Here is a 23,274-nt window from a genome sequence, read left to right on the forward strand (position 1 = left end):
TTTTAAGGAATATTTATAAGTTTGCAAAATCGACACTTAGAAGAAATTTCATAGAAAAACAGTCAATGGTTCCCTATGGAAGAAAATGCAAGTTACAGGTAAAGTATGTTCTTGTTACTTTTGTAATCCAGTGCTGGGCTCCTAGGCTCAGTACTGGAACATCTATCTAAAACAGGTAAGTAATTACGTTTTCACAGTTGGTACGATTTTTTAAGAATATTTGTAGGTTGCTAAAATCGACACTCAGAAGCAATTTCACAGAAAAACAGTCAATAATTTCCTATGGGAGAACATTGAGTTATAGGTAAGTACGGTTGTGTGTACTTTTCAGGGTCAATGCTGGGCACCAAGATCCAGCACTGGTATCTCTCCTAATAGCAGGTTAGTATTTCTGTTTTCGTTACTCGGTTGATTTTAGTTGAATATTTCAAAGTTTAGAAACTCCACACTTAGAAGAAATTTCAGAGAAAACCAGTCAATGTTACCCTATGGAAGAAAAGTGAGTTATCGGCTTTTGGGTAAGTACTCGACTGGCAGAGTTAAGGTTCTGGGCACAGACTCGGCGGCTCCCAGGGTCAGGTAAGTATAGTTGGTACACCCTCAGCGGCACAGGGGCAGCCGGGTGCAGAGGTAGTTAGGCCCAATGTTATCCAATGAGAGGCAGGGGGCCTCTGGTTGGTGGCTGCTGGCAAGCAGGCCACGCGGCTGTGGGAGCTGGGCGCCTGGTCACTTGCTCAGGGCAAATGGGGAAGTAGGTAGGAGTAGAAGTTGTATAGCCCGGGGCACTCGGGCGGCTGGGTGCAGGGTGCTTTTGAGCCGTCGGGCGCTCAATGTTATTCAATGGAGATCTTGGAAAGGGAACAAAGGCGGCAGGCTCGAGGACGGAGGATCTTCAGGAGCGACCAACACTTTGAGGGGTAAGTTGGGCTCTTGGAGGATAGGTAGGCACCCAGGAGTTGGGCACAGGGGGCCGTGTGGCGCCGGGTGCAGGGGTGTCTTTTGACGTACGGAAAATCTTACCCCCTGCTGGTTGCGGTTGGAGGGGTCCCTGGTTCTGAGGCTACAGGCGTCATCGGGGTTGTCGAGGAGGGTCCTTGGGCACTGGATTCCAGGTCAGAATCTCCAGGGGGAGGTCCTCTGGGTCTTAGTTCACCCGGGCACAGGCCGGGCTCGGCGGGTGCAGAGTGCTGGATTCGCGGTTCCTGGCTGGCACCAGGGGTATTGCTGAATGAGCAGAACCACTGCTCGTGGGAGTCCCATTCTTGGTAGAGTCTCAAGGTGGTCAGGTCCTCCGGGTTTTTTGAGGTTGCTGACCACTGAAGGAGTTTCACAGGAGCAGGTTCAAGGATCAACAGGCCGGTAGGGCTGGGGCCAAGTCAGTTGATGTCTTCCTTTTGTTAAAAGCTGCGCGGCGGGTCTTCTGGTTTCTTGATCTTCTTGCTTGTTTTCGAATCTGGATCTGAGGAAGGAAGGTTCAGGGTGCCCCTAAATAATAAATTTAGGGGCATTAGTTGGGTAAAGGGCAGGGACCAATGGGTCCCTGCATGGGGTGGGTATACCCCCTATCCTGCCACTCCTGTGGGAGGGGGGCAGTGGCCTATTCCTGATTGGGCAGGGCTCCCCATCTTCAAGATGGCGAAAGCCCGGGGATGTGCTTCACCTTGCCTCCCCCACCTGAGGGGTGGGGTTGCCAGAGGCTGGCACACCCCCTGTCCTTTCTTGGGGTTTCCGGCCAGTCTTCCCGCCAGAGAGGGGGTTGAGAACCGGTTGGGGCCAGTTGCTTGGTACAGCAAGTGGCCTGGAGAAGCTCAAAAAGGCGGAATGCCTTTGAAGCTTCCCCTGCCCATCCTGGGGGAGGAGACTTCGCACCTCACCCAGGATGTGCATTGTTGCAGGCCCAGGAGAGCAGATGGCTCTCTACCCAGGGGTCCAGCAACCTGTCTGCTGTGTGGCAGCCTAGGCAGCCCCTCAGACAAGACGTGGATTGTAGGTTAGGTTCAGGGGGCATCTCTAAGATGCCCTCTGTTGTGCATCTTACAGTAAATCCCACACTGGCATCAGTGTGGGTTTACTGTGCTGAGAAGTTTGATACTAAACTTCTCAGTCTTCAGTGTAGCCATCATGGTGCTGTTGAGTTCGTGTTGACGACCTCCCAGCACCATATACTCTTAATGGCAGCACTGCACTTACATTTCCCAGGAATGGACCTGGGTACTGTAGGGGCACATGACTCATGCACCTGTGCCCACACCTCTGGCATAGGGCACCCAGCTAGAGGGGTGACTGAGGTATGCCAGGGCAGTGTGTGTTGTGGGCATGGCATACAGGGATGTGTGCCATGTCGACTTTGTTTTGTTCTGCACCCTGACACTCAGCCTGCAAAGGGTGTGTGTGTTGTGTGTGTGTGTGTGTGTGTGTGTGTCAGGGTACAGGGCCTCTAAGGGTGGCACAATAAGTGCTGCTGCCCTTAGGGGCCTTCTTTGGTCACAAGCCCCGGGCACCTAGGGTACCATTTACCAGGGGCTGACAGGTGACCAGAGACGCTAATTGGGTTTTGGCTGTTAGGCAGTTTTTAGGGAAGGAACACAGGCCCTGGGTACCTGATTGGCAGGAGCCCAGGGCACAACAAGGAAAAGTGCATCAGTTATCAGGCAAAAAAAGGAGGGGTTACTGCAACAGAAACACACTTTCTTACACTGTTATTAAAAGGATGATGGCGCATCAAGGAATTCAGGAGTCATGAAATAAATTAAACATTGCACACTTGGAAAGTAGTACCAGATACTGACTGCTTCTGAGGAGCATTAATTTAGGTACTAGATAATTGTGCTGCGGTGAGCATATATGTGTTGAAACATACAGATAATGACGTTTTAACTAGTTTCCAATAGAATGAAGTAGTGCGAGCTCTGCATAAAGATTGGCAGCCTAACCCAGTACATATTTTCACCGCTTTACTTCAGGTTCAATGTGGCTTCATTTTAATTTAAACCCCAGAGCTGCCCTGGTGTACATACTTTTATGCCCGAGTGGATCTTTTGGACGTTCCGCAGGATGCACCTCTCAACGGCACTTGCTGAAGACCCTCTTGGGCAGGGCCACTGGAATTATGCAACAGGGTTTGCTAAATTGTGAGGCAGTTTACTTAATTATGCTGTAAGAAGAAACAAATTAAGCTTTCTGTCATTATGGCTTGCAGGTCGTTGAGGCAGCTGTACACTTTTTCCGGACACTACTACAAGACTCTCTTCACTATAATTTTCATATTTTCTCGGTCAGTCTGTCTTAAGCCAATATTGCAATGCCAGTTAGAAAATTCTAGTTCCTGGCTCCTAGAAATTCTAGTTTTCCAGTACACTTGAATTTGGCTGCATGTTTCCATACCAAACAAAATCTCACTTTTTGAACTCTATGGAAATAGACATGGAGAAATATATCAAATCTAAACAAAGGAAATTGAATTTCCTTTTCCACATTTTACATTTTAAAATGAATCTAAACAAGCACGAGTCATTGAAAGTTTCCTTGTGGGTGTTGGAAGTTATTGCTAGGTTGTATCTGGAACCTTGAACTAATTAAACTTAAATTCCTAGTAAGTCTCCCTGTTTCCGAAGGAGTGTTTCTAAGCAAGTTGCTTAATAAAATGCAACTTTTGGGTATTTCGTTTTTTTCCTACAAATGTTTTTGATTTGCCTGGTTCTCCTTTGTTAATTGTTAGGTCTTGCCTGAGCCAGTGCGCATGCGATGCTCTGCTAAGCATTTAGTAAGGCCTTTGGAACTCTGAATACGCTTGTGCGTGTTTTGTTTTTTTAAATTTTTATTTTTTATTAACCCACAATTGGCCTGCGCATGGGTCTTTCTTAAAAAGACAGCACGCAATTAGTTCAAGGCGGGTGATTGTCCCGCCTTCTTTGTTCCCTGGCCTAGGGTGCTCGGGAGCGAGCAGCGGCGCGCTGCATTCCTCATGTGGATCAGGTTACTGCGGCCGCGGTTTTCTCTTTTATCGGCGGGCACGATGCATCTGCATTCGTTACATTGCGCGCGCACCACTCTTGAATTGTGTTGTGCCACAGCTCGCTTCACATTCAAATTCTGCCGACTTCAGCTTCTTGGTGCTTTCAGAGCCTCGAAGCGGCAGAACACAAGTATCCCCAAGATCACAATTCTGTGTGAGCTCCCAGACACCCCCCTCCCTCCCTCCCAGATCGCTAGTTGATTTCAATTGCGCACCACTCGCAGGCTTGTTTTCAGAATTGTTTTCAGAATTCGGCCGCACAACTCCCCCAGCATTGCTCCTTGCTCCCATTCCTCTCCCAGTGTCGCTGCTTATTTTTTGCTAGCAGGTTACCCTCATGTGACTGCTTTCAATATGCGGGGGAATTTCCTGTGTACAACAGCTAACGGCAGTAAACAATATTACAAATAGGACTATGAAGCACTTGATGGCTTGACCTTTTTGTATTAATAAAAAATTAGTGGCATAGCCAATGGGTCTTGCATTTGGGACCTTAGCCATGCAACAGATGATGTTGTTGCACTAAGGATATTGTGCTGCATAACTAAATACTTATAAGGTCCCAAAAGCGAGACCTATTGGCTATGCCAATGCTTGTTAACATACAGACAAGGCGCAAGAATAAAGTTATTTCGCCCACTAGTTAGGTATTTTTATTCACTCCACAACACCACTGCACTACACATAGTTCCTCACTATATAGTGCTCCTACGTAACGCCGCAAGTCGTAGCACGCCTCAATCCGCAGCAAATTGAGATGGCCCCTATGATGAAACATGTCACCGTGGGGAAACCCTGGTGAGTGAGGGGACTCGAGAAAGAAAATGTTTTCTTTCCTGCTGATTTTTCCGACTCGGACGGAGCGAAAATCCCTTCCCTTTTTTCTGCTAGATTCCTTATCCGACATCTCGGATTATTGTAGGTCTGCTTTCAAATTCTGCTGCCTTCAGCTTCTTGGTGCTTTCAGAGCCTTGAAGCGGCAGAGCACAAGTATCTCCCGAGATCATAATTCTCTGTCGGCTCCCAGACACTCCCTCCAGATCGCTAGTTGATTTCAATTTAATATCCCCTATAAGAATATTTTAATGTGAGTGTGTTCACCTTCGGTGCCTGCGTTACCACTGAAAAGTAGTAAGTGCCTGCATCGTGTGTTCCTAAGGATGTGGTCCGTCTGCTAGATAGCCGGCTTTGGTGTTGGAAACCAGGGTTCGAGCCTCGGGGTCATGTCCACATCTGTGATTCTGGGCAAATCACTTAATCTCCCTGTTCCTGAATGTGTTCTTGTGTAACGTAACAGGTGCTCATGTAAAGCACTCTAATACCGCCGGGTCAAGTTTGCGCTATATACATTTGCATAAAACAAAAAATGCTTATGCAGCTTTAGGATTGATAGAAATATCGAGCAACGCAGGATAGTGATTGGTTTCTGAAGCACGCTGTTTCTGTGTTGTTTGATCGATGGCCAGGGTGGGGGTGTTCTATGGCCAGCTCTCAGACTCACCCTGTTCAGTGGTAGGGAGAAGCAATTCGGCAACTGAAACGCTGTGTTATCACATACATTCCACTTTAATTATATGCATTGTTAGTCGTGGCACCTTGGCGTGGGTCTCCCTGCCATTTTTTGCTGTTGCCTCATGTGTTTTTGCTGGTGTGAGATGCTTTGGGCACTCTGCCACTGCTGTCCAGTGCAGGTGCTCCCTATGGTAAATTGATGTATGGATTAGTGATTCCATGAGTGGCTAGTTTGGTTTACCTGTCCGACCCTAGTACAGTGACCCAGGGGTACCCAGGGCTTGTACACCAAATGCTGCTGGTGGGCTTGCAGCACTGGTTGTGCCACCCACAGAAGCAGCCTGTAAAAGTGTCTCAGGTCTGCCATTGCAGAGCCTGTGTGCAGTCTGGTACTGCCATGCTGACTGGGCAAGTGCACCCACTTGCCAGTCCCTAAACCTTCCCTTTTCTGCAAATTAGTCACCCCTATAGTAGGCCCAAGGGCATGGTGCATTGTAATTATAAGGTAGGACATGCCCTGATGTATGTGGCATGTCCTAATAGTGAATTACAGCCATTTTTGTTTTTCACTATTGCAAGGCTACCTGTTCCCCCATAGGCCAGAATGGGCAGTTTGATTATTACTTCTTATAATCCTAACTGACTCAGGGAACTAGGTAGAAATTCAAGTTTAGTATGCCTGAACTCAGAATGATAAAATGCGTCTTTTGGTGAAGTTGGTTTTAACATTCTGTGTTAGAAAATACCACTTTTAGAAAGTAGGTATGTTCTTGTCTAACCATCCAAGCCTGCCTCTGCTAGGTTGTGTATTCCTTGTCTGGAGTTTGAGTGACAGGGGCTGGGGGACTCTAGGAGACCGGGTGAGTCAGCACAGGGCTGAATAGAAAGATCTATATGTAGATGGGTGGGAGGAGTTGCACCTGGGACCTGAATAGGGCTCTGCCTTCCCTCCACAATGCTGGCTCAACCTCCTGTGGTGCGTCTGTTGTCTCTGCCCTGCACTGTGAAAGGAAAGAAGGAATCTTGTCAAAGTGCTCCAGGACTGACCAGAACTGGTTTGGACTAGGCAGAGTCCTCTCTGCCTTCAGAGAACAAAGAGAAACTGAGTATAAATATTGGGACCCAAACCCAAGAACTTTAGCTCACTTTTGGGAAACCAGAAGAAACCTTTGCTGAGGAGAGGAACCAGAGAGACTGAGAAAAGACTATCCCTAAGCTCTCCAAGGGCTTCAGAAGGAGCTTGCCTCCTGCTGAAGTCTGAGGGACAACAGACTTCAACCACAAGCTCCCCAAGAGTTCTTTGGAAGTGCCTGCAGTTGTGTTGGGCTTTCTGAGGGACTGCGTGTCGCAAGGAGCTGGAAGCGCTACTCATGAAGAAGCGTGTCGCAGCCGCTGTCGTCGCATCACTGAACAAGGGTGTTGCCGCTGTAGCATCGCATGGCCGAAGCATCTTGCATCACCGTAAAAGCGTGTTGCAGGGCCTGTCGCTGCTCAGAAGAATCGGTGAGTCGCCGCATGGCCATCAGGCGTGCACGCATCGTGTCGCATCAAGAAGACTACGCCATCTTTTTCGCATTGTACTAGATCTTCATCATATCACGGCGTTGCGGGCCGCATCGCCACGGAAGCGCAGTACGAAACCGACGCATCACCGTTCCTGCGTGTAAGGAACCGACGCATCACCTTCCCTGCAACACTTTCATTGTATAGCGTTACGCATCCTAAGGTACATTGAACTCTGTGTCGCATTTTACCATCTAAAGAGAAGTATGCTAATTCTACCATTTTGAGTACAGTATTGTGGATTTTTGTCGTTTGTGGTCTTGAGATGTCTATATAAAGAGTACTTATTTTTTTATATAAAACTTGTGTGGTGTCCATCTGTAGTGTTGTCACTGGATTACTGTGTGTTCACAAATGCTTTACACACTGCCTCTGAGATAAGCCTGTCTGCTCGTGCCAAGCTACCAAGGGGCTTAGAGGTATTTTAGGAGTGTACCCCCTTACCCTGACTAGACGCAAGGGCCCCTATTTGGACAAAGGTACCTACCTCTGCCAACGAGAGACCCCCAAATCTAATATTGGTAGTCAGCAGTGAGGATTCTGGACTTGCATTTGTGACTCATATACAGTGATTGGTGTACACTACTAGTGAGTGCAGACCAAACGCAACCACATACTTTTTGGTAGATTGTGTTTTTCTGGGATTTTCTATTTTTGCAAAGAACTGCCAAGTTTAACCACAATGGAGAAAGCGGCATCCATAGCATCTGTTGATGTTGATTGGGAAGAGGAGAAACTGGAATGCTACAATGTGAGGCAGCTGAAGCACTTCTGCAAGAAATGTAGAGTTGCAGTGACCGGTCTCTCCAAGAAGGATGAGTTCCAAAAGGCGCTGAAGGCCTGGGTTGCAGCAAGGAGTACCCCTGAGAATGAGGAAGGGGTTGAGGATGCGGAAGGGCAGCTGGATGGGCCATTGGGTCCAGGGGGGAGGAGAGCAACTTCCCCAGTAGGTAGCAGTGTTTCTGCCAAAGGCCTGTCCCCAGAAGAGTTTGAGGACAGGGAGAGATGTAGGATGCATGAAATGGAGCTGGCCAAGCACAAGTTGAGCAGGCAACTGGAGTTAGAGAATAGGAAATTGGCCCTAGAGGAAAAGAGAACGCAGTTGGATCTTATAGAAAAGTTTGAGGGAGTTGGAATTGAAAGCCAGGAGCTTAGAGATTACTCCCTCTGGTGGCAGCACACCGTCCATGCCTGTGGAAGCTAGAGTGTATATTCCTAAAGATGTGGTGAAAGAGTTTTATAAGAATGATGATATTGGGCAGTGGTTCAAGGCCTATGATGTAGCCATGTCCTCCCACCGGGTCCCTGAGAAGGATTGGGGAATGGGGTTGTGGGGGCAGTTCCTTAGTGAGTGGCAGGACACACTGTTAGTCTTGCCTTCTGAAGTCCATAATTTTTATAGCCACATGAAAGCTGCATTGATGCCCAGGTATGGGTTGACTCCTGAATTGTATAGACAAAGGTTTAGAAATTGCAAGAAGGTTTAGTCAAGCACATGGGTGGAATATGTAACTTTCTTTTACAGAGCGTTGGATGGTTGGGTGAAGGGTAGATAAGTGAATGATTTTGAGGGGCTCCTTGATTTAATTGCATGGGAGCACTTGTCAAGTAATTGTTTTCCAGAGCTACGCCAGCACCTAATTGATAGCAGACTGACTAACCCTAGGAAGTTGGCTGAGGAGGCGGACCGCTGGGTGAGCACCCGGGTCCACAAGGGTCACATGGGAAATTCAGCCAAGGTTGGGCAGGGTCTCCAGCAGAAGAGTGGGGGGGGGGGGGCAAGCGTAAACAGAGGGATTTCCACAGAGTGCCCCAAAGTAACTCCCAAGGGAAAGGTTCCCTGCCTCCTCCTGAGAAAAAGCACGGTCCCCGACGGGTAACCCTGTTCATAGGGGACCCCTGAGGTGCTTCAAGTGTGGGGATGTGGGCCACAAGTCTAATGATCCCCGGTGCCCACAGTTTGGAAAGACAGTACCCACTGGTGTTCCACCCCGGCAGATGGCGAGTGTAGCCCTGGGGGAGGAGATGGGTGTCCAAGGTGGGTGGGGGCCTGCAGGGATGTCCCTTGTCTCTTAAGGAGACTGTGAGTTGGTACCAGGACCCAACTGCCTGATAACACTAAAAAGTATACCCAGTGGGTGACCATCAATGGCCATAGAGTGGAGGGTCTTAGAGACACAGGAGCCAGTGTGACAGCTGTCAAGTGTCACCTGGTATCTCAAGAGCAGGTTGTCCCCAATGCATTCTATCCAGGTGTTGCGGCTGACAACACAGAGAGCCACTGCAAGGTGGCTCAGTTTCCCTTTGAGTGGGGGGGGGGGGGGGGCGCTCTGGTACACTTCAAGTAGCTGTGAGGCCAGCCATACCTGTTGACTGTTGTTCTGTTTGTTAGGGAATTATTTGGAGAGCTCACCTTGGGCGAAGGTGGAGCGAAGTTCTAATTTGGAGATGTTGGGTCTGCCTGACTGGGCGTATGTCACCACACGGTCCATGGCAACCAGTAAAGGGTCTCAAGAGGACCTGGAGCCTGAGAGGGAGGCCCAGGTGCCTGCCTTAAAGAGAAGAGGCAGGGGTCGTGGGAAACCGGCCCCCGAAGTTCCCACGGTCCAGGAGGAGGCAGACCCTGAGGGGGATGCCCTGGAGCCTACAGGGGAACAGGTAGCTGAACTGGGGGACATGCCTGAGCTGACCCTTTGGCAGCAAGAAGGAGGACCCTCCAGGGAAGAGTTCTGCAAGGAGAAGGGATGCCCTTCTCTTGTGGGTTTGTGGCAGCAGGCTGCAAGCCAGGCAGCAGGTGATCAGTCTGCATCACATTGGATCTACTGGGAGAATGGTCTCCTGTATAGTGAGCCTAAGGTTGCTGAGCCTGGGTCAGCCCGTGTGCTGGTGGTACCCCAGTGCTTCAGAGCCTTCCTACTGCGGGTGGCTCGTGATGGACATTTGGGGCAGGACAAGACCTTTGAGAGGCTTGTCACCCACTTTCACTGGCCCCAAATAAGCAAGAGTTCAGACACTCATTGCAGGACATGTCAGACTTGCCAGGCAAGTGGAAAGAGTGGGAGGAAGCAAAATGCTCCTCACCAGCCATGTCCTGTAGTCAGCACCCCCTTTGAACGGGTGGGTATTGACATTGTGGGGCCACTAGACCCCAAGACTGTCATGGGCAACAGGTTCATCCTGGTCTTAGTGGACCATGCCACCCGGAAGCCATACCTCTGAGGACAGTGACGGCCCCCGTGGTGGGACGGGCACTGATGGGAATTCTCTCCCGAGTGGGATTGCCTCGAGAGGTAGTGTCTGACCGAGGTACCAACTTCATTTCCGAGTATAGGAAGTCCCTGTGGCAGGAGTGTGGGGTAACCTACAAGTTTACCACTCCTTACTACCCCCAAGGAAATGGGTTGGTTGAAAGATTCAACCGAACCCTAAAAGGCATGATTATGGGTCTTTAGGAACCTATGAGGCGTAAGTGGGACGTCCTCTTACCATGCCTGCTCTTTGCATACCGTGCAGTGCCACAAATCTCTACGGTTCAGTCCCTTTGGGCTTCTCTATGGTCCCCCAGTGAGAGGACCTCGGAGTTTGGTCAAGGAAGGCTGGGAGCAATCTCCCAGGAAACCTCCCCAGGATGCATATAGCTACATGCTGGCCTTCAGGAACCAGACTAGGCGTTTCAGGCAACTCGCTGAGGCGAATCTGGAAGCCAGCCAGGAGGAGATGAAGTGGTGGTACGACCAGAATGCCACTCTGGTAGAGCTTCAGCCTGGTCAGAAAGTGTGTCATGGCCCCAGTGTAGCCTTGTGCGCTCCAGGATAAGTGGACCGGACCATTTGAGGTGGTGGAGCGCAAAAGTCCCATTACCTACTTGGTGGACTTGCGGTCTCCCAGGAACCCCTTCCGGTCTTGCATGTCAACCGCCTGTAGCCCCACTTGGAGAGGTCCGAAGTGGGCATGCTCTTAGTGAAATATGATGGAATGGAGGAGGAGACTGAGCCTCTTCCTGACCTACTGTCGGCGACAGAGCAAGATGGGTCAGTGGATGGTGTAAACCTCACTTCCACCCTGTCCCCTGAGCAACAGAATGACTGCCGCCAGTTGCTGGTATAGTTTTCTGATCTGTTCTCCCTGATTCCCAGTGTCACTGATTGGTGCATCCATGATGTGGACACTGGAGATAGTCCTCCTGTGAAGCACAAAACTTACTGGGTGACTGACAGGGTGAGGGCTTGCATTAAGGAGGAGGTCTCCAAAATGCTTGCGTTGGGGGGTAATTGAGTCCTCTTAACAGTCCTTGGGCCAGCCCAATGGTCTTGGTCCCAAAGGCTGCCACACCGGGTGCCACGGCAGAACTTCGGTTCTGTGTGGACTACCGAGGACTCAATTCAGTCACGAGGACTGACGTGCAACCCATCCCCATAGCTGATGAGCTCATACATCGGTTCGGGGCTGCCCGGTACCTCCGCACGTTTGATCTAACGTCTGGGTACTGTCAGATTGCCTTGACTGATGGGGCAAGAGAGGTCAGCATTCTCCACACCAGATGGGCACTACCAGTTCCGGGTTATGCCCTTTGGGATGAAGAATGCCCCTGCCACCTTTCAGAGGTTAGTCAACCAGGTGTTGGCTGGACTGGAAGAGTTCATTTCCGCCTACCTGAATGACATTGCAGTGTTAAGCGCCAGTTGGGAAGAACATCTGCGCCACCTCTGGGAAGTGTTGATGGCGCTGCGGAGGGCAGGCCTCAGGATCAAATCAAGCAAGTGCCAGATCAGGCATGGTTCCGTGGTGTACCTGGGACACCAGGTTGGGAGTGGCCAGGTGGCGCCCCTACAGCCCAAGATTGAAATCATCCTGGCTTGGGAACCCCCCAAAACCCAGACAGAGGTAAGAGCCTTTAGGACTCACTGGGTATTACAGGAGGTTTGTCAAGGGGTGTGGCAGCATTGTTGCACCCTTGACAGAGCTGACTTCTAGAAAGCAGCCCAGTAAAGTGATTTGGACTGACACCTGTCAGAAAGCTTTTGAGGCCCTGAAAACTGCCATGTGCACGGCGCCCGTGCTCCTGGCACCCAACTTCTCCAGAGAGTTTATCGTTCAGACAGACGCTTCAGAGCATGGTGTGGGGGCTGTATTGTCACAGATGAATGAGGAGGGCCTAGATCAACCCGTAGCCTTCATCAGTAGGAATTTACTTCCACAGGAACAGAGGTGGAGTGCGATTGAGCGTGAGGCATTTGCTGTGGTCTGGGCACTGAAGAAGCTGAAACCATACCTGTTTGGGACTCACTTCCGGGTTCAGACAGACCACAGACCCCTCAGATGGTTGATGCAAATGAGAGGTGAGAATCCAAAGCTGTTGAGGTGGTCCATTTCCCTACAGGGGATGGATTTCACGGTGGAACACCGCCCTGGTACAAAACACGCCAATGCTGATGGTCTGTCCAGATTTTTTCGCCTTAGTGATGAGAACTCCCAGGAGGTAGGGCAGATCTCCCCACATTTCAGCTGGAGGTGACACGTGTTAGAACTGGCACCTTGGCGTGGGTCTCCCTTACATTTTTTAGCTGTTGCCTCATGTGTTTTTGCTGTTAGATGCTTTGGACACTGTGCCACTGCTATCCAGTGCCACAGTGCAGGTGCTCCCTATGGTAAATTGATGTATGGATTAGTGATTCTATGATTGGCTGGTTTGGTTTACCTGTCATACCCTAGTACAGTGCACCAGGAGTGCCCAGGGCTTGTAAACCAAATGCTGCTGGTGGGCTTGCAGCACTGGTTGTGCCACCCACAGAAGCAGCCTGTAAAGGTGTGTCTCAGGTCTACCATTGCAGAGCCTGTGTGCAGTCTGGTACTGCCATGCTGACTGGGCAAGTACACCCACTTGCCAGTCCCTAAACCTTCCCGTTTCTGCAAAAGTCACCCCTATGGTAGGCCCAAGGGCAGGGTGCATTGTAAGTAGAAGGTAGGACATGCCCTGGTGTGTGTGGCATGTCCTAATAGTGAATTACAGCCATTTCGTCTATTGCAAGGCTACCTGTTTCCCATAGGCCAGAATGAGCAGTTTGATTATTACATCTTATAATTCTAACTGACTCGGGGAACTAGGTGGAAATCCGAGTTTAGTATGCCTGAACTCAGAATGATAAAATGCATCTTTTGGTGAAGTTGGTTATAACATTGTGTGTTCGAAAATACCACTTTTAGAAAGTAGGTATTTTCTTGTCTAACCATCCAAGCCTGCCTCTGCTAGGTTGTGTATTCCTTGTCTGGAGTTTGAGTGACAGGGTCTGGGGGATTCCAGAAGACAGTGAGTCAGCACAGGGCTGCATAGAAAGATCTGCATGTAGATGGGTGGGAGGAGTTGCACCTGGGACCTGAATAGGGCTGTGCCTTCGATCCACAATGCTGGCTCCACCTCCTGTGGTGCGTCTGATGTCTCTGCCTTGCACTGTGAAAGGAAAGAGGGAGTCTTGTCAACAAAGTGCTCCAGGACTGACCAGAACTGGTTTGGACTAGGCAAAGGCCTCTTTCGGAGAAACTGAGTATAAATATTAGGACCCCAACCCAAGAACTTTGGCTCACTTTTGGGAAACAAGAAGAAGCCTTTGCTGAGGAGAGGAACCAGAGAGACTGAGGAGAGTATATGCCTAAGCTTGAGGGATTGGCCTGTAGTGGTTGCCTGACTGCCAAAGAGAGGAGAAAGGAACTTTGTGTGTACTTTATTAAACTTCTGAAGAATCTCCAAGGGCTTGAGAAAGAGCTTGCCCCCTGCAAGTCTCGGGGACAACAGACTTCAACCATCAGCTCCCCAAGAGTTCTTTGGAAGTGCCTACAGTTGTGTTGGGTTTCTGAGGGACTGCGTGGCGCAAGGAGCTGGAAGCGCGACTCATGAAGCGTGTCGCAGCTGCTGTCGCATCACTGAACAAGGGTGTCGCAGCTGTCGCATCGTATCGCCGAAGCGTCTCGCATCACCGGAGAAGCGTGTCGCAGGACCTGTCACGGCTCAGAAGAATCGTTGAATCGCCGCACTGCCGTCGGTCGTGCACGCATCGTGTCGCATCAAGAAGACGACGCCATCTTTGTCGCATTGTACCAGATCTTCATCGTATCACGGCGTTGCGGGTCACATTGCCACGGAAGCACAGTACGAAACCGACGCATCACCGTTCCTGCGTGTAAGGAACCAACGCATCCCCTTCCCTGCAACACTTTCGTTGTATAGCGTTACGCATCCAAAGGTACATTGAACTCAAAGTGTCGCACTTTAACATCCAAAGAGGACTAAGCTAATTCTACCATTTCAAGTACAGTATTGTGGATTTTTGTCGTTTGTGATCTTGTGATAAGTCTATATAAAGAATACTTATTTTTGATATAAAACTTGTGTGGTGTCCATCCGTAGTGTTGTCACTGGATTACTGTATGTGTTCACAAATGCTTTACACAGTGCCTCTGAGATAAGCCTGTCTGCTCGTGCCAAGCTACCAAGGGGGTGAGCAGGGGTTATTTTAGGAGTGTACCCCCTTACCCTGACTAGACGCAAGGGCCTCTATTTGGACAAAGGTACCAACTAGAGACCCCCAAATATAACAGATATGTTTCACAGCAGTTTCATGCGTGCTTGCTTGTTTGCAGATAATGCAGTTAATCAAGGGCGCAGATTGTTGTTTCTTGTGGCCATGTTGTAGCAGCACGGCGTGTTTTTTTGGGACCTCGTGTTACGCCTTTGGAGCAGGCAGAGGCAAGATGCAGCCAGCGCTGCCGTGACTCTCGCAGGCAGGGCATGTTACCACAAAGCGGTGAAGGGAGGGAACATGCCTGTAGGCCTGAAATGTGCTGCCGTTAATTTGCAGACTTCAGGGGCACACTCCACGACTGCAAGTTGGCTACAAGCAAGAAGGGGCAGTGCCGTGCAGAGGGTGGTTTATAGGGTCAAGCAGAGACTTTAATTGCTTTGTCACGTAATAAGGTTCTAGTTTGAGGCCGATCCTAGTGAAGCAGTTGAAGTAATGACAGTGTCGTATTTAGCCCTATATAGAAATTCGGGACAACCGTATAATAGTCATCCACTGGGGCAGACAGAAGGTTGACCACCGCCCCCCCCCCCCCCCCCCCCCCTGACTCATGGCTGCATTTGAAGCTCTCTTCACACACAACAGGCACTGCTGGCTCCCATAACACAATTCACGAGCCCCAATCCCTTTACCCCATATGCAGTGGCAGTGTATCAAGATATTGTGCGACCATTATTGTCTGACATAAATATTGTGTTCTAAATACGCTCTAATTTGGTGTAGATTCTATATTACCAACTCCAGCGGGGCAATAGCATTGTGGACTGTGTTTGACACATTTCTGGAGATATTGTGACAACACCATCCTAGGACCACACTAAATTGGAAAACCTGGGCAGTGTTAATGTATGCCCATTCCTCCACTTCCTTACACGGCTACTAACGTCTGATCACTCCTTCTGGGATTCCTGTTTTGAGAGCTGTTAGAAGATATCTTAATTTTTCTCACCTCATGCCTTCTGCCCCCTCTTCCCCCCCCTCCCTTAAAATATGCTGTCCCGTCAGCAGTAACAGGTATATTTCATCTTTCCTTTTGATAGATCCCTTGGATGATGCTCTAGCAGGCAAGGACAGCTTTTACTTGGAACAGACAAAGAAGTTTCCAGTGAAGGTAGCTACTCAACATGTGCTGTAGCATTTGTATAGCACTTCATGCCCTTGACAATTCTCTAAAGTACTTATGGTTGGGTGATTAGGAGGCTGCTCTGTTCTTGTTTGGAAGGGTGTAATTTGGTAGCAAGGCCCATGTGAAAAGAGCTGTGGTGTTGTCTGATGTTCAGTGGGGTGATGCTGCAAACTTGTGGCTGCACTTAAGCAGGTCGTAAAGTAGGGGGGATAGTTGTGTGTGTTTATTGTATTTACCTTCACTGTGTAAGGGATCGCTCTGTTCATGGCTGGTTGTCAAGTAGGATTTGATATAACACACATTTTCTTCCCCTCTTGCCAGCGACCTGATCGCATGAATGCGAAGCCTTCTCAGTTGCCCGCTGTAGAAGTGATCTCTTCCGGAGGATCATACAACCCAACCTTCGAGTCTCATCAGGTACACGTGGAGGCCTCTTAAGTTCTTTATTGATAGATCCGTCCTTTACAATTAACCATGGCGAGGACCTTCACGGGGTGCCCTGATCAATAATTTGGGTCTCTAACTTGGACCTTTACGGAGTTCCCTGATCAATATTTTGGGGCTCTACCTTGGACCTTCACGGGGTGCCCTGATCAATATTTTGGGTCTCTGCCTTGGACCTTCATGGAGTGCCCTGATCAATATTTTGGGGCTCTACCTTGGACCATCACGGGGTGCCGTGAGCAATAATTTGGGTCTCTACCTTAGACCTTCACGGGGTGCCCTGATCAATATTTTGGGTCTCTGCCTTGGACCTTCATGGAGTGCCCTGATCAATATTTTGGGGCTCTACCTTGGACCATCACGGGGTGCCGTGAGCAATAATTTGGGTCTCTACCTTAGACCTTCACGGGGTGCCCTGATCAATATTTTGGATCTCTACCTTGGACTTTCACGGAGTGCCCTGATCAATATTTTGGGGCTCTGCCTTGGACCTTCATGGAGTGCCCTGATCAATATTTTGGGGCTCTACCTTGGACCATCACGGGGTGCCGTGAGCAATAATTTGGGTCTCTACCTTAGACCTTCATGGAGTGCCCTGAGCAATAATTTGGGTCTCTACCTTGGACTGTAAAGATCTCTTCCTGTGTCTGGAAGCATGGATTGCAAGACCTCTTTCTGATGGCAGTGGTCCTTTTGTTTCTCTCTTAGGCGTTGCTGTTGCGGGCTCATGAGGTAGAGCTGAAGCGGGTGAAGGAGGAAGAGAAGCTGAAGAGGCAGCTGAGCTTTCCCACTATCGACGAAGCCCCGACCAGTGTGAGTGCATCTCCGTAGCCTACAGTCTTGGTCCAAGGTGACACTTTCCATTTGAACTGTGCAAGTCGCTCCTTGAGCGCAGGAGGGGTGTGTATGTTTATCCTATTTTTGTTCTCTTTGCAATCTGAATGCCCCCAGTGAATTTAGTTTTTCAATTCAACTAATGCTTAAAAGGGTGGCACTTGTCTTTTGAGTGATTGTTAAATACTGTGTGAGAAATGGGGTTAAAAAAAATAGTATGAGAAACCATTTTGTGCAGAATGCTGCCGCCAGTTTAATTAAGACTGTTGATATATTGGTATCTTAAACCACTTCACTGGGTGCCAGTTCAAAACGTATCCTTATTAATTATCATTGATTCTAGCCCTCAGAGCCTACTACTATTTCGGTCCCATATATCGTACTGATAGTCTTCATCATTATAGTCTTCCCAGAACCCTGAGGTCACCTGATGCTCATCTGTTTAAGATACGAAGGTTCAGGCGTGCCATAAAGGGAGGCTGTTCTTTCCCCTTTGTGGTGGCTAAGACCTGGAATAACCTACCTTCTGCCCTCTGTCATACCCTCAGTGAAACCCGTTTTAGTAACCCGCTGAAAACTTGGTTGTTTACTTCTCTCTAACTTAGTCTGTTGCTTTGGTATCTTTTTGTTCTGTGGCTCCAGGACACCCTTTTAGTAGCTGTTCTGCTCTGTAAATCCACCTTTCATTCCTCCTCCCTCCCGATTATGTGCCTTGGGTGTTAGTTGTGTAAGAAATAGCTAGGATGCATTAGAAGTGGACTTGGAGAGTGGCTGGGCACATAGGTGTCGTTCTATCGGACACCGACACTTAATTGTCGGCATTGGCACTTACTTGTCGACACCGGCAGTTATGATAGCTGCCACATGGTGGCGCTGTTTGTATAATTTATTGAAGAGCAGAACAGCAATTGTTTATTAATTGAGTGCATTGAAAACAAGTAATACCTGCACCCAAGCTATTTTTATGGGGCTGGAGTAGGCTGAATTGTCACACTTGTAGCAGTGGGCTGGTTAGTTGTGTAGATACTGTATTTGGCAATGCTGGTAGCGGCAATGGGGTGGTGCAAGCTGCAGAGGCCTCCTCACTAGCGCCCTGGCTATTTGCAGCGGATTTGCACTTGTGAACTTGTAGCAAACCTTTAAAAAAATGTTTAGGGCCTCAGGCCTGGGGGGGTCAGGGTATCTGTACCTGCTCTCTTGTTTCTTTTAAGAATTTTTTTTTTTTTACTTTTGTTTGGACTCTGGACTGAGTCTCGAGTCCTACGATGGCTGCCACCACTTCCTGATTAAGGTGGCTGCAGCCAATCAGATCTCACTTTGGAATCTGTTGGCTCTGCGGATCCTCTTTGGTGTGAAATATACACTTTTTTTTTTTACCCTTAATTTCCTAAAAACTACTGAACAAATTAACACCAAAACACAAAATCGAGTCTTTATAGCTTTCTGACAAATTTAGTGTAAGTCTGTTCAGCGGTTTGGACTATAAAAACGAATGGGGAAAACACGTTTTGAGGACTACCACACCACCCCCTTTTTTTTTTCTTGGCCTCCGCATGCCTGATCACTCATACTTTCCATGCGCAAACTAGTCAAAAAGTAGCATTTTTATGGGAAAGTTTCATCGAACTTGGCCAAAGGTATTAGCACAAAAAATGCAATTCCTATGGAAACACAATACTAGCTATAACTACCCAGTGGCTACCGCCACTGCGTAATATATCCTACCTAGACAAAAGTGCGTTGGCACACTTAAAATAAAAATGTTGCCCTAAGTTGCACCTACCATCAGTGGCAAGGCATTTGCATTCCCACAGAATGACACTACCACTAACATTTGCTGCGTCATAGCACTTATTTATGTTGACAATTCGAAATAGCATAACATGCTGTTTGTGCTTTTTACCTATCCTGTTTTGGATTGCCAAAAGGCATTCATAAAACCAATAGATCCCAAAGGCAAGACCTATTAACTTTGTTGTTGTAGTTGACTTTGGTCGTACCTCCTGCTAGTCTGTATGGCTTTGTTGGGTTGTAGCAAGGCTCACACACTATGACCACATATTCATACTTCTTTGGGGTCATAGTGCACATCCGAGTGTTACAGCAGTCTCTGAGTTAGGGTTCATAGCGTGTTCGAGGCATGTGGGCTGCTGAATTCATATCTGTGCATAGATCGCCGCCTAGTGTTGGGTCCGGATGTTTGCACGTTGTTGTCCTGGAAGAGTCTTCGAAGTATCCTTGGATAGGTGACTCCTCCCATGGACTACAGTGCGCATGGGCATCCTCTCCATCCTCAGATTGTTTTTTTCCGCCATTGGGTTCGGATGTGCTATCTTAGCTCAAGTTAGGAAAAACTTTTGTCGAGGCCACAAGGCCTTTAGTTCGCGTCGGTACTGTTTATCGATCGGGTTTCGATACTTTTTGTTAGTTTACTAACTTTCAGCACCGACTTTGTTCGCATTTGCCTGTCCATCGACTCTACTTCGACGATGGAATCCAGGACGCCATTCAAAAGGTGTCCGGTATGCAATGCGAAGTACCCACACATCGACGTCCATCCGGTGTGCAACAAATGCCTTTCGCCGGACCACGACGAATCGACATGTATGGCCTGTGCCCGGTTCCGTTCAAAGAAGACTCTGCGGAATCGTCGAGCGGCGAGGCTCGAAGCGCAGCACGCGGCACCGGCCCCAGCTGACATCTTCGACGAGGCTGACGACGTCGAAGAAGTAGAAGTCTTACCCTCCAGTCCCGTTTCCGAACACGAACACGAACCCGGATCGGACGAGGCCGACGAGTCACTCTTCCACAGAGGTGAAGACGACACCGAGGTAGGAGACGACGAGGAGGCCTTAGGAGCCGAAGAGAGTAGCTCCGATGATGAACAAGGCCTACCTGTTCAGACCGAAATTTCACCAGCGCCACAGACTATGGCTCCGGTCGAGGGATCGCCTTCGGGCCTTACCCGAGACCTATCACGCAGTCCTTCGGCCCCGCCCTCGGGCCCGGCCTCGGACGTTCAGCGGCAGCCATTACCGCTTAAGCCAGCTGGTTTCCCTTCCACGAAACCGAAACCGAAAGCTGCTCAGGTTCCTACGAAACCGAAACTGAAAGTGGCGCTAGTCGGATCGAGGCCTTCAACACCTTCGACGCCAGCGCACCGGGTCGGCACCGACCGCACCAAGAGAGACTTCGGTGCCGAACTCGAGACGGGCGACATGGGAGTCGACAAACGGAAGAAGGTCATCGGCGCCGACAAACCTGCCCGGTTACCGGCGTCGACGCCACCGACACCGAGGGCCGTCCCGCCTGCTACGCCTCGCAGCACTCCCTCGACGACACCAAAACCTCACGTGTCGAAGACGTCGACGGTGATCTCCGCACCTCGACTCGATGCGCCACGGGCGCAGAAGATATCTGCAGCCGCCTCGACGACCCTGGCGGGGGCCACGACCTCTAAGGCGCCCCGAGTACGGCCTGGCGCGATGCCAGGCTGCAGATCCAAGGACGCCCTCCAGGACCCGTCGGGTTCCGGTTCGGCTCCGGCGGTTTCGTCGGTGCCGACCAGCATTACCTTCGGCTTGCCTCCACCCACAATCCCGAAGGCGTTTCAACTCAGGACACAGGTCACCAAAACTGCGGTTACACCTGTCGAGCCGTCTCCGTCACACGTCATCGACGCCGACACTGGCAGGATGATTCTCCACGGCCGAAGGATAACTTCGGAACCGCCATTGGAGCCTTTCAGGATCCCGCTAAAGAGGAAGCTGCCTGTGGACTCAGAACCTCTCCTGTATGAACCCTTCTATTCACCCTACCAGGATCCACACCGGGCCTCCCCCACACGCTCCGACACGGATGCATTGGGGGACTACTTGGATGAACAAGTCCCCTACCATGTGGACACGGACCCTGATGACCAGCAGGACCCTGACCAAACTTGGGGCGACCCTGCAGACCCCAGTGCACCTCTTGATGCACAGGACACACAACTATATGGGCCAAAAACATCACCCACAGAGGATACTGCGGCGTTCAACGCTCTGATTGAACGTGCGGCAAACAACCATGATGTACAGCTTCACTCTGATATCATCGAAGATGACTTTCTAATGGACACCTTTGCATCCTCAGAAAGACATGTAAAGACTCTGCCAATGTTGAAGGGGGTCCTCAAGCCAGCCACTGACATTTTCAAGGAACCCACCAGGGCACGAGTGATAAACCCCAGGATCGATAAAAAATACAGATCAGCACCTGGGGATCCTACTTACATCAGAGGCCAATTACCACTCGACTCCATCGTTGTGGCGAATGCCCGCAAGAGGGCACACTCGCAGACAACGGGTGACGCTCCTCCCCCGGACAAAGAGTCCAAGGTGCTAGAGACCTCCGGCAAGCGAGTTGCCGCACAAGCTGCAAACATATGGCGCATAGCTAACACTCAAGCGCTCCTCGCTCGCTACGATAGAGCGCACTATGACACACTGGAGCAACTTCTTCAGCACCTCCCTGACCCCTACAAAGAAGGTGCAGAAATCCTTATCAGAGAGGGACAGCTACTCACAAATGCTGCCATTAAATGTGCACTAGATGCTGCAGACACGGTTGCCAGGGCCATCAACACTAGCGTCATCCTACGACGTCACGCCTGGCTACGTATCTCAGGATTCAAGCCTGAGGTACAAAACAATATACTTAATCAGCCCGTCAACCCCGACTTTTTGTTCGGACCTGAGGTTGACACCACCCTCGAGAAGATAAAAAAGGACACGGACACTGCAAAGTCCATGGGCGCCCTACAAACTCAGTCCTTTCGGAGCGGCTCCTTTCGTCGCCCCGGAAACAAGGGGGCAGGTAGAGGACAGGGGTCACAACAAACATATAACAAGGGTAATACGCAGACCACCTACGATAAGAACACCCGAGGTGGCTATCGTGGCTCCAGTACCAAGGGCAGAGGACGTGGCTACGGCAACACCAGGTCCTCCCCCAAGAACAAGCAGTGACGCCCTCTCCCTTCCTCCCGACCACATAACACCTGTCGGGGGAAGGCTACAACGGTTCCTGTCCACGTGGAACTCCATCACCACGGACAGGTGGGTCAAAGATATTATAAAACACGGTTACTGTCTGGAGTTAACTTCCACTCCACCCACAATACCACCAAGAAACCGTCCTATGTCCTCAGAGCACTTAACGCTCTTACAGCAAGAGGTAGAAAGTATGCTTCTAAAAGGCGCTATCGAGCTCGTACCCATCCACGAGCAGGGCACGGGGGTTTACTCCCTCTACTTCTTAATTCCAAAAAAGGACGGGTCGCTCAGGCCTATATTAGACCTGAGACCCCTGAACCAGTACATTCTTTCAGAGCACTTTCACATGCTCACTCTACAGCAAGTCCTTCCGCTTCTCAAGCAGGGAGACTTCCTAGCATCACTGGACCTCAAGGATGCGTACTTCCACATACCCATCCACCCCTCACACAAAAAATACCTCAGGTTTACTGTTCAGGGGCAGCACTATCAGTTCAAAGTCCTTCCCTTCGGCGTGACAACAGCGCCCAGGGTTTTCACGAAGTGCCTAGCTACGGTGGCAGCACACTTACGGAGGCAGCATATACACGTCTACCCCTACCTAGACGACTGGCTCGTTCAAGCGAAGTCGGCCCAGCAATGTGCAAGCCATATGTCCCGCACCATTCACCTTCTTCACAGTCTGGGATTCTCACTAAATTACCCAAAGTCCCATCTCCAGCCCGCACACGTACAACAGTACCTGGGCGCGACTATAGACACTCTGGCGGCCTCAGCTCAGCCAAGTTTAGTGAGGATCAACAGCATACAACTGCTGATCTCCAAGTTCAAACACAATCACTCGCTTCCAGCGCGAGTGTTTATGCAGTTGATAGGCATGATGGCCTCCTGCATCTTCATAGTCCCGCACGCGAGATTACATATGCGCCCACTTCAGGAGTGCCTAGCACGTCAGTGGAATCAGGCTCAAGGACAGTTGAAAGACCTAGTGTTGGTGAGCGGTCGGGCATACAACTCTCTGCATTGGTGGAATCCACAAAACCTTTGCAAGGGGCGACCGTTCCAAGAGCCTGTTCCACAAATAGTACTGACAGCGGACGCGTCTCTCCAGGGATGGGGAGCTCATGTACTACACTACACAGTGCAGGGACTATGGACGACACAACAGAA

At 49.9% G+C, this 23,274-nt stretch overlaps 1 protein-coding gene across 1 annotated transcript in view; it reads left to right on the top strand.

Moving 5' to 3' along the window:
- Positions 1–23,274, top strand: part of NOP53 (NOP53 ribosome biogenesis factor) — a 118,711-nt gene that overhangs the window by 37,027 nt on the left and 58,410 nt on the right. Inside the window, exons 5-7 of the mRNA XM_085625272.1 lie at positions 15,705–15,775; positions 16,112–16,207; positions 16,943–17,047. Coding sequence (XP_085481398.1) covers positions 15,705–15,775; positions 16,112–16,207; positions 16,943–17,047 — 272 coding nt within the window. The remainder of the gene's footprint in view (positions 1–15,704; positions 15,776–16,111; positions 16,208–16,942; positions 17,048–23,274) is intronic.

The sequence above is a fragment of the Triturus cristatus genome, chromosome 9 (genome assembly GCF_964204655.1).
Source record: "Triturus cristatus chromosome 9, aTriCri1.1, whole genome shotgun sequence".
In the NCBI taxonomy this organism is placed as follows: domain Eukaryota; kingdom Metazoa; phylum Chordata; class Amphibia; order Caudata; family Salamandridae; genus Triturus; species Triturus cristatus.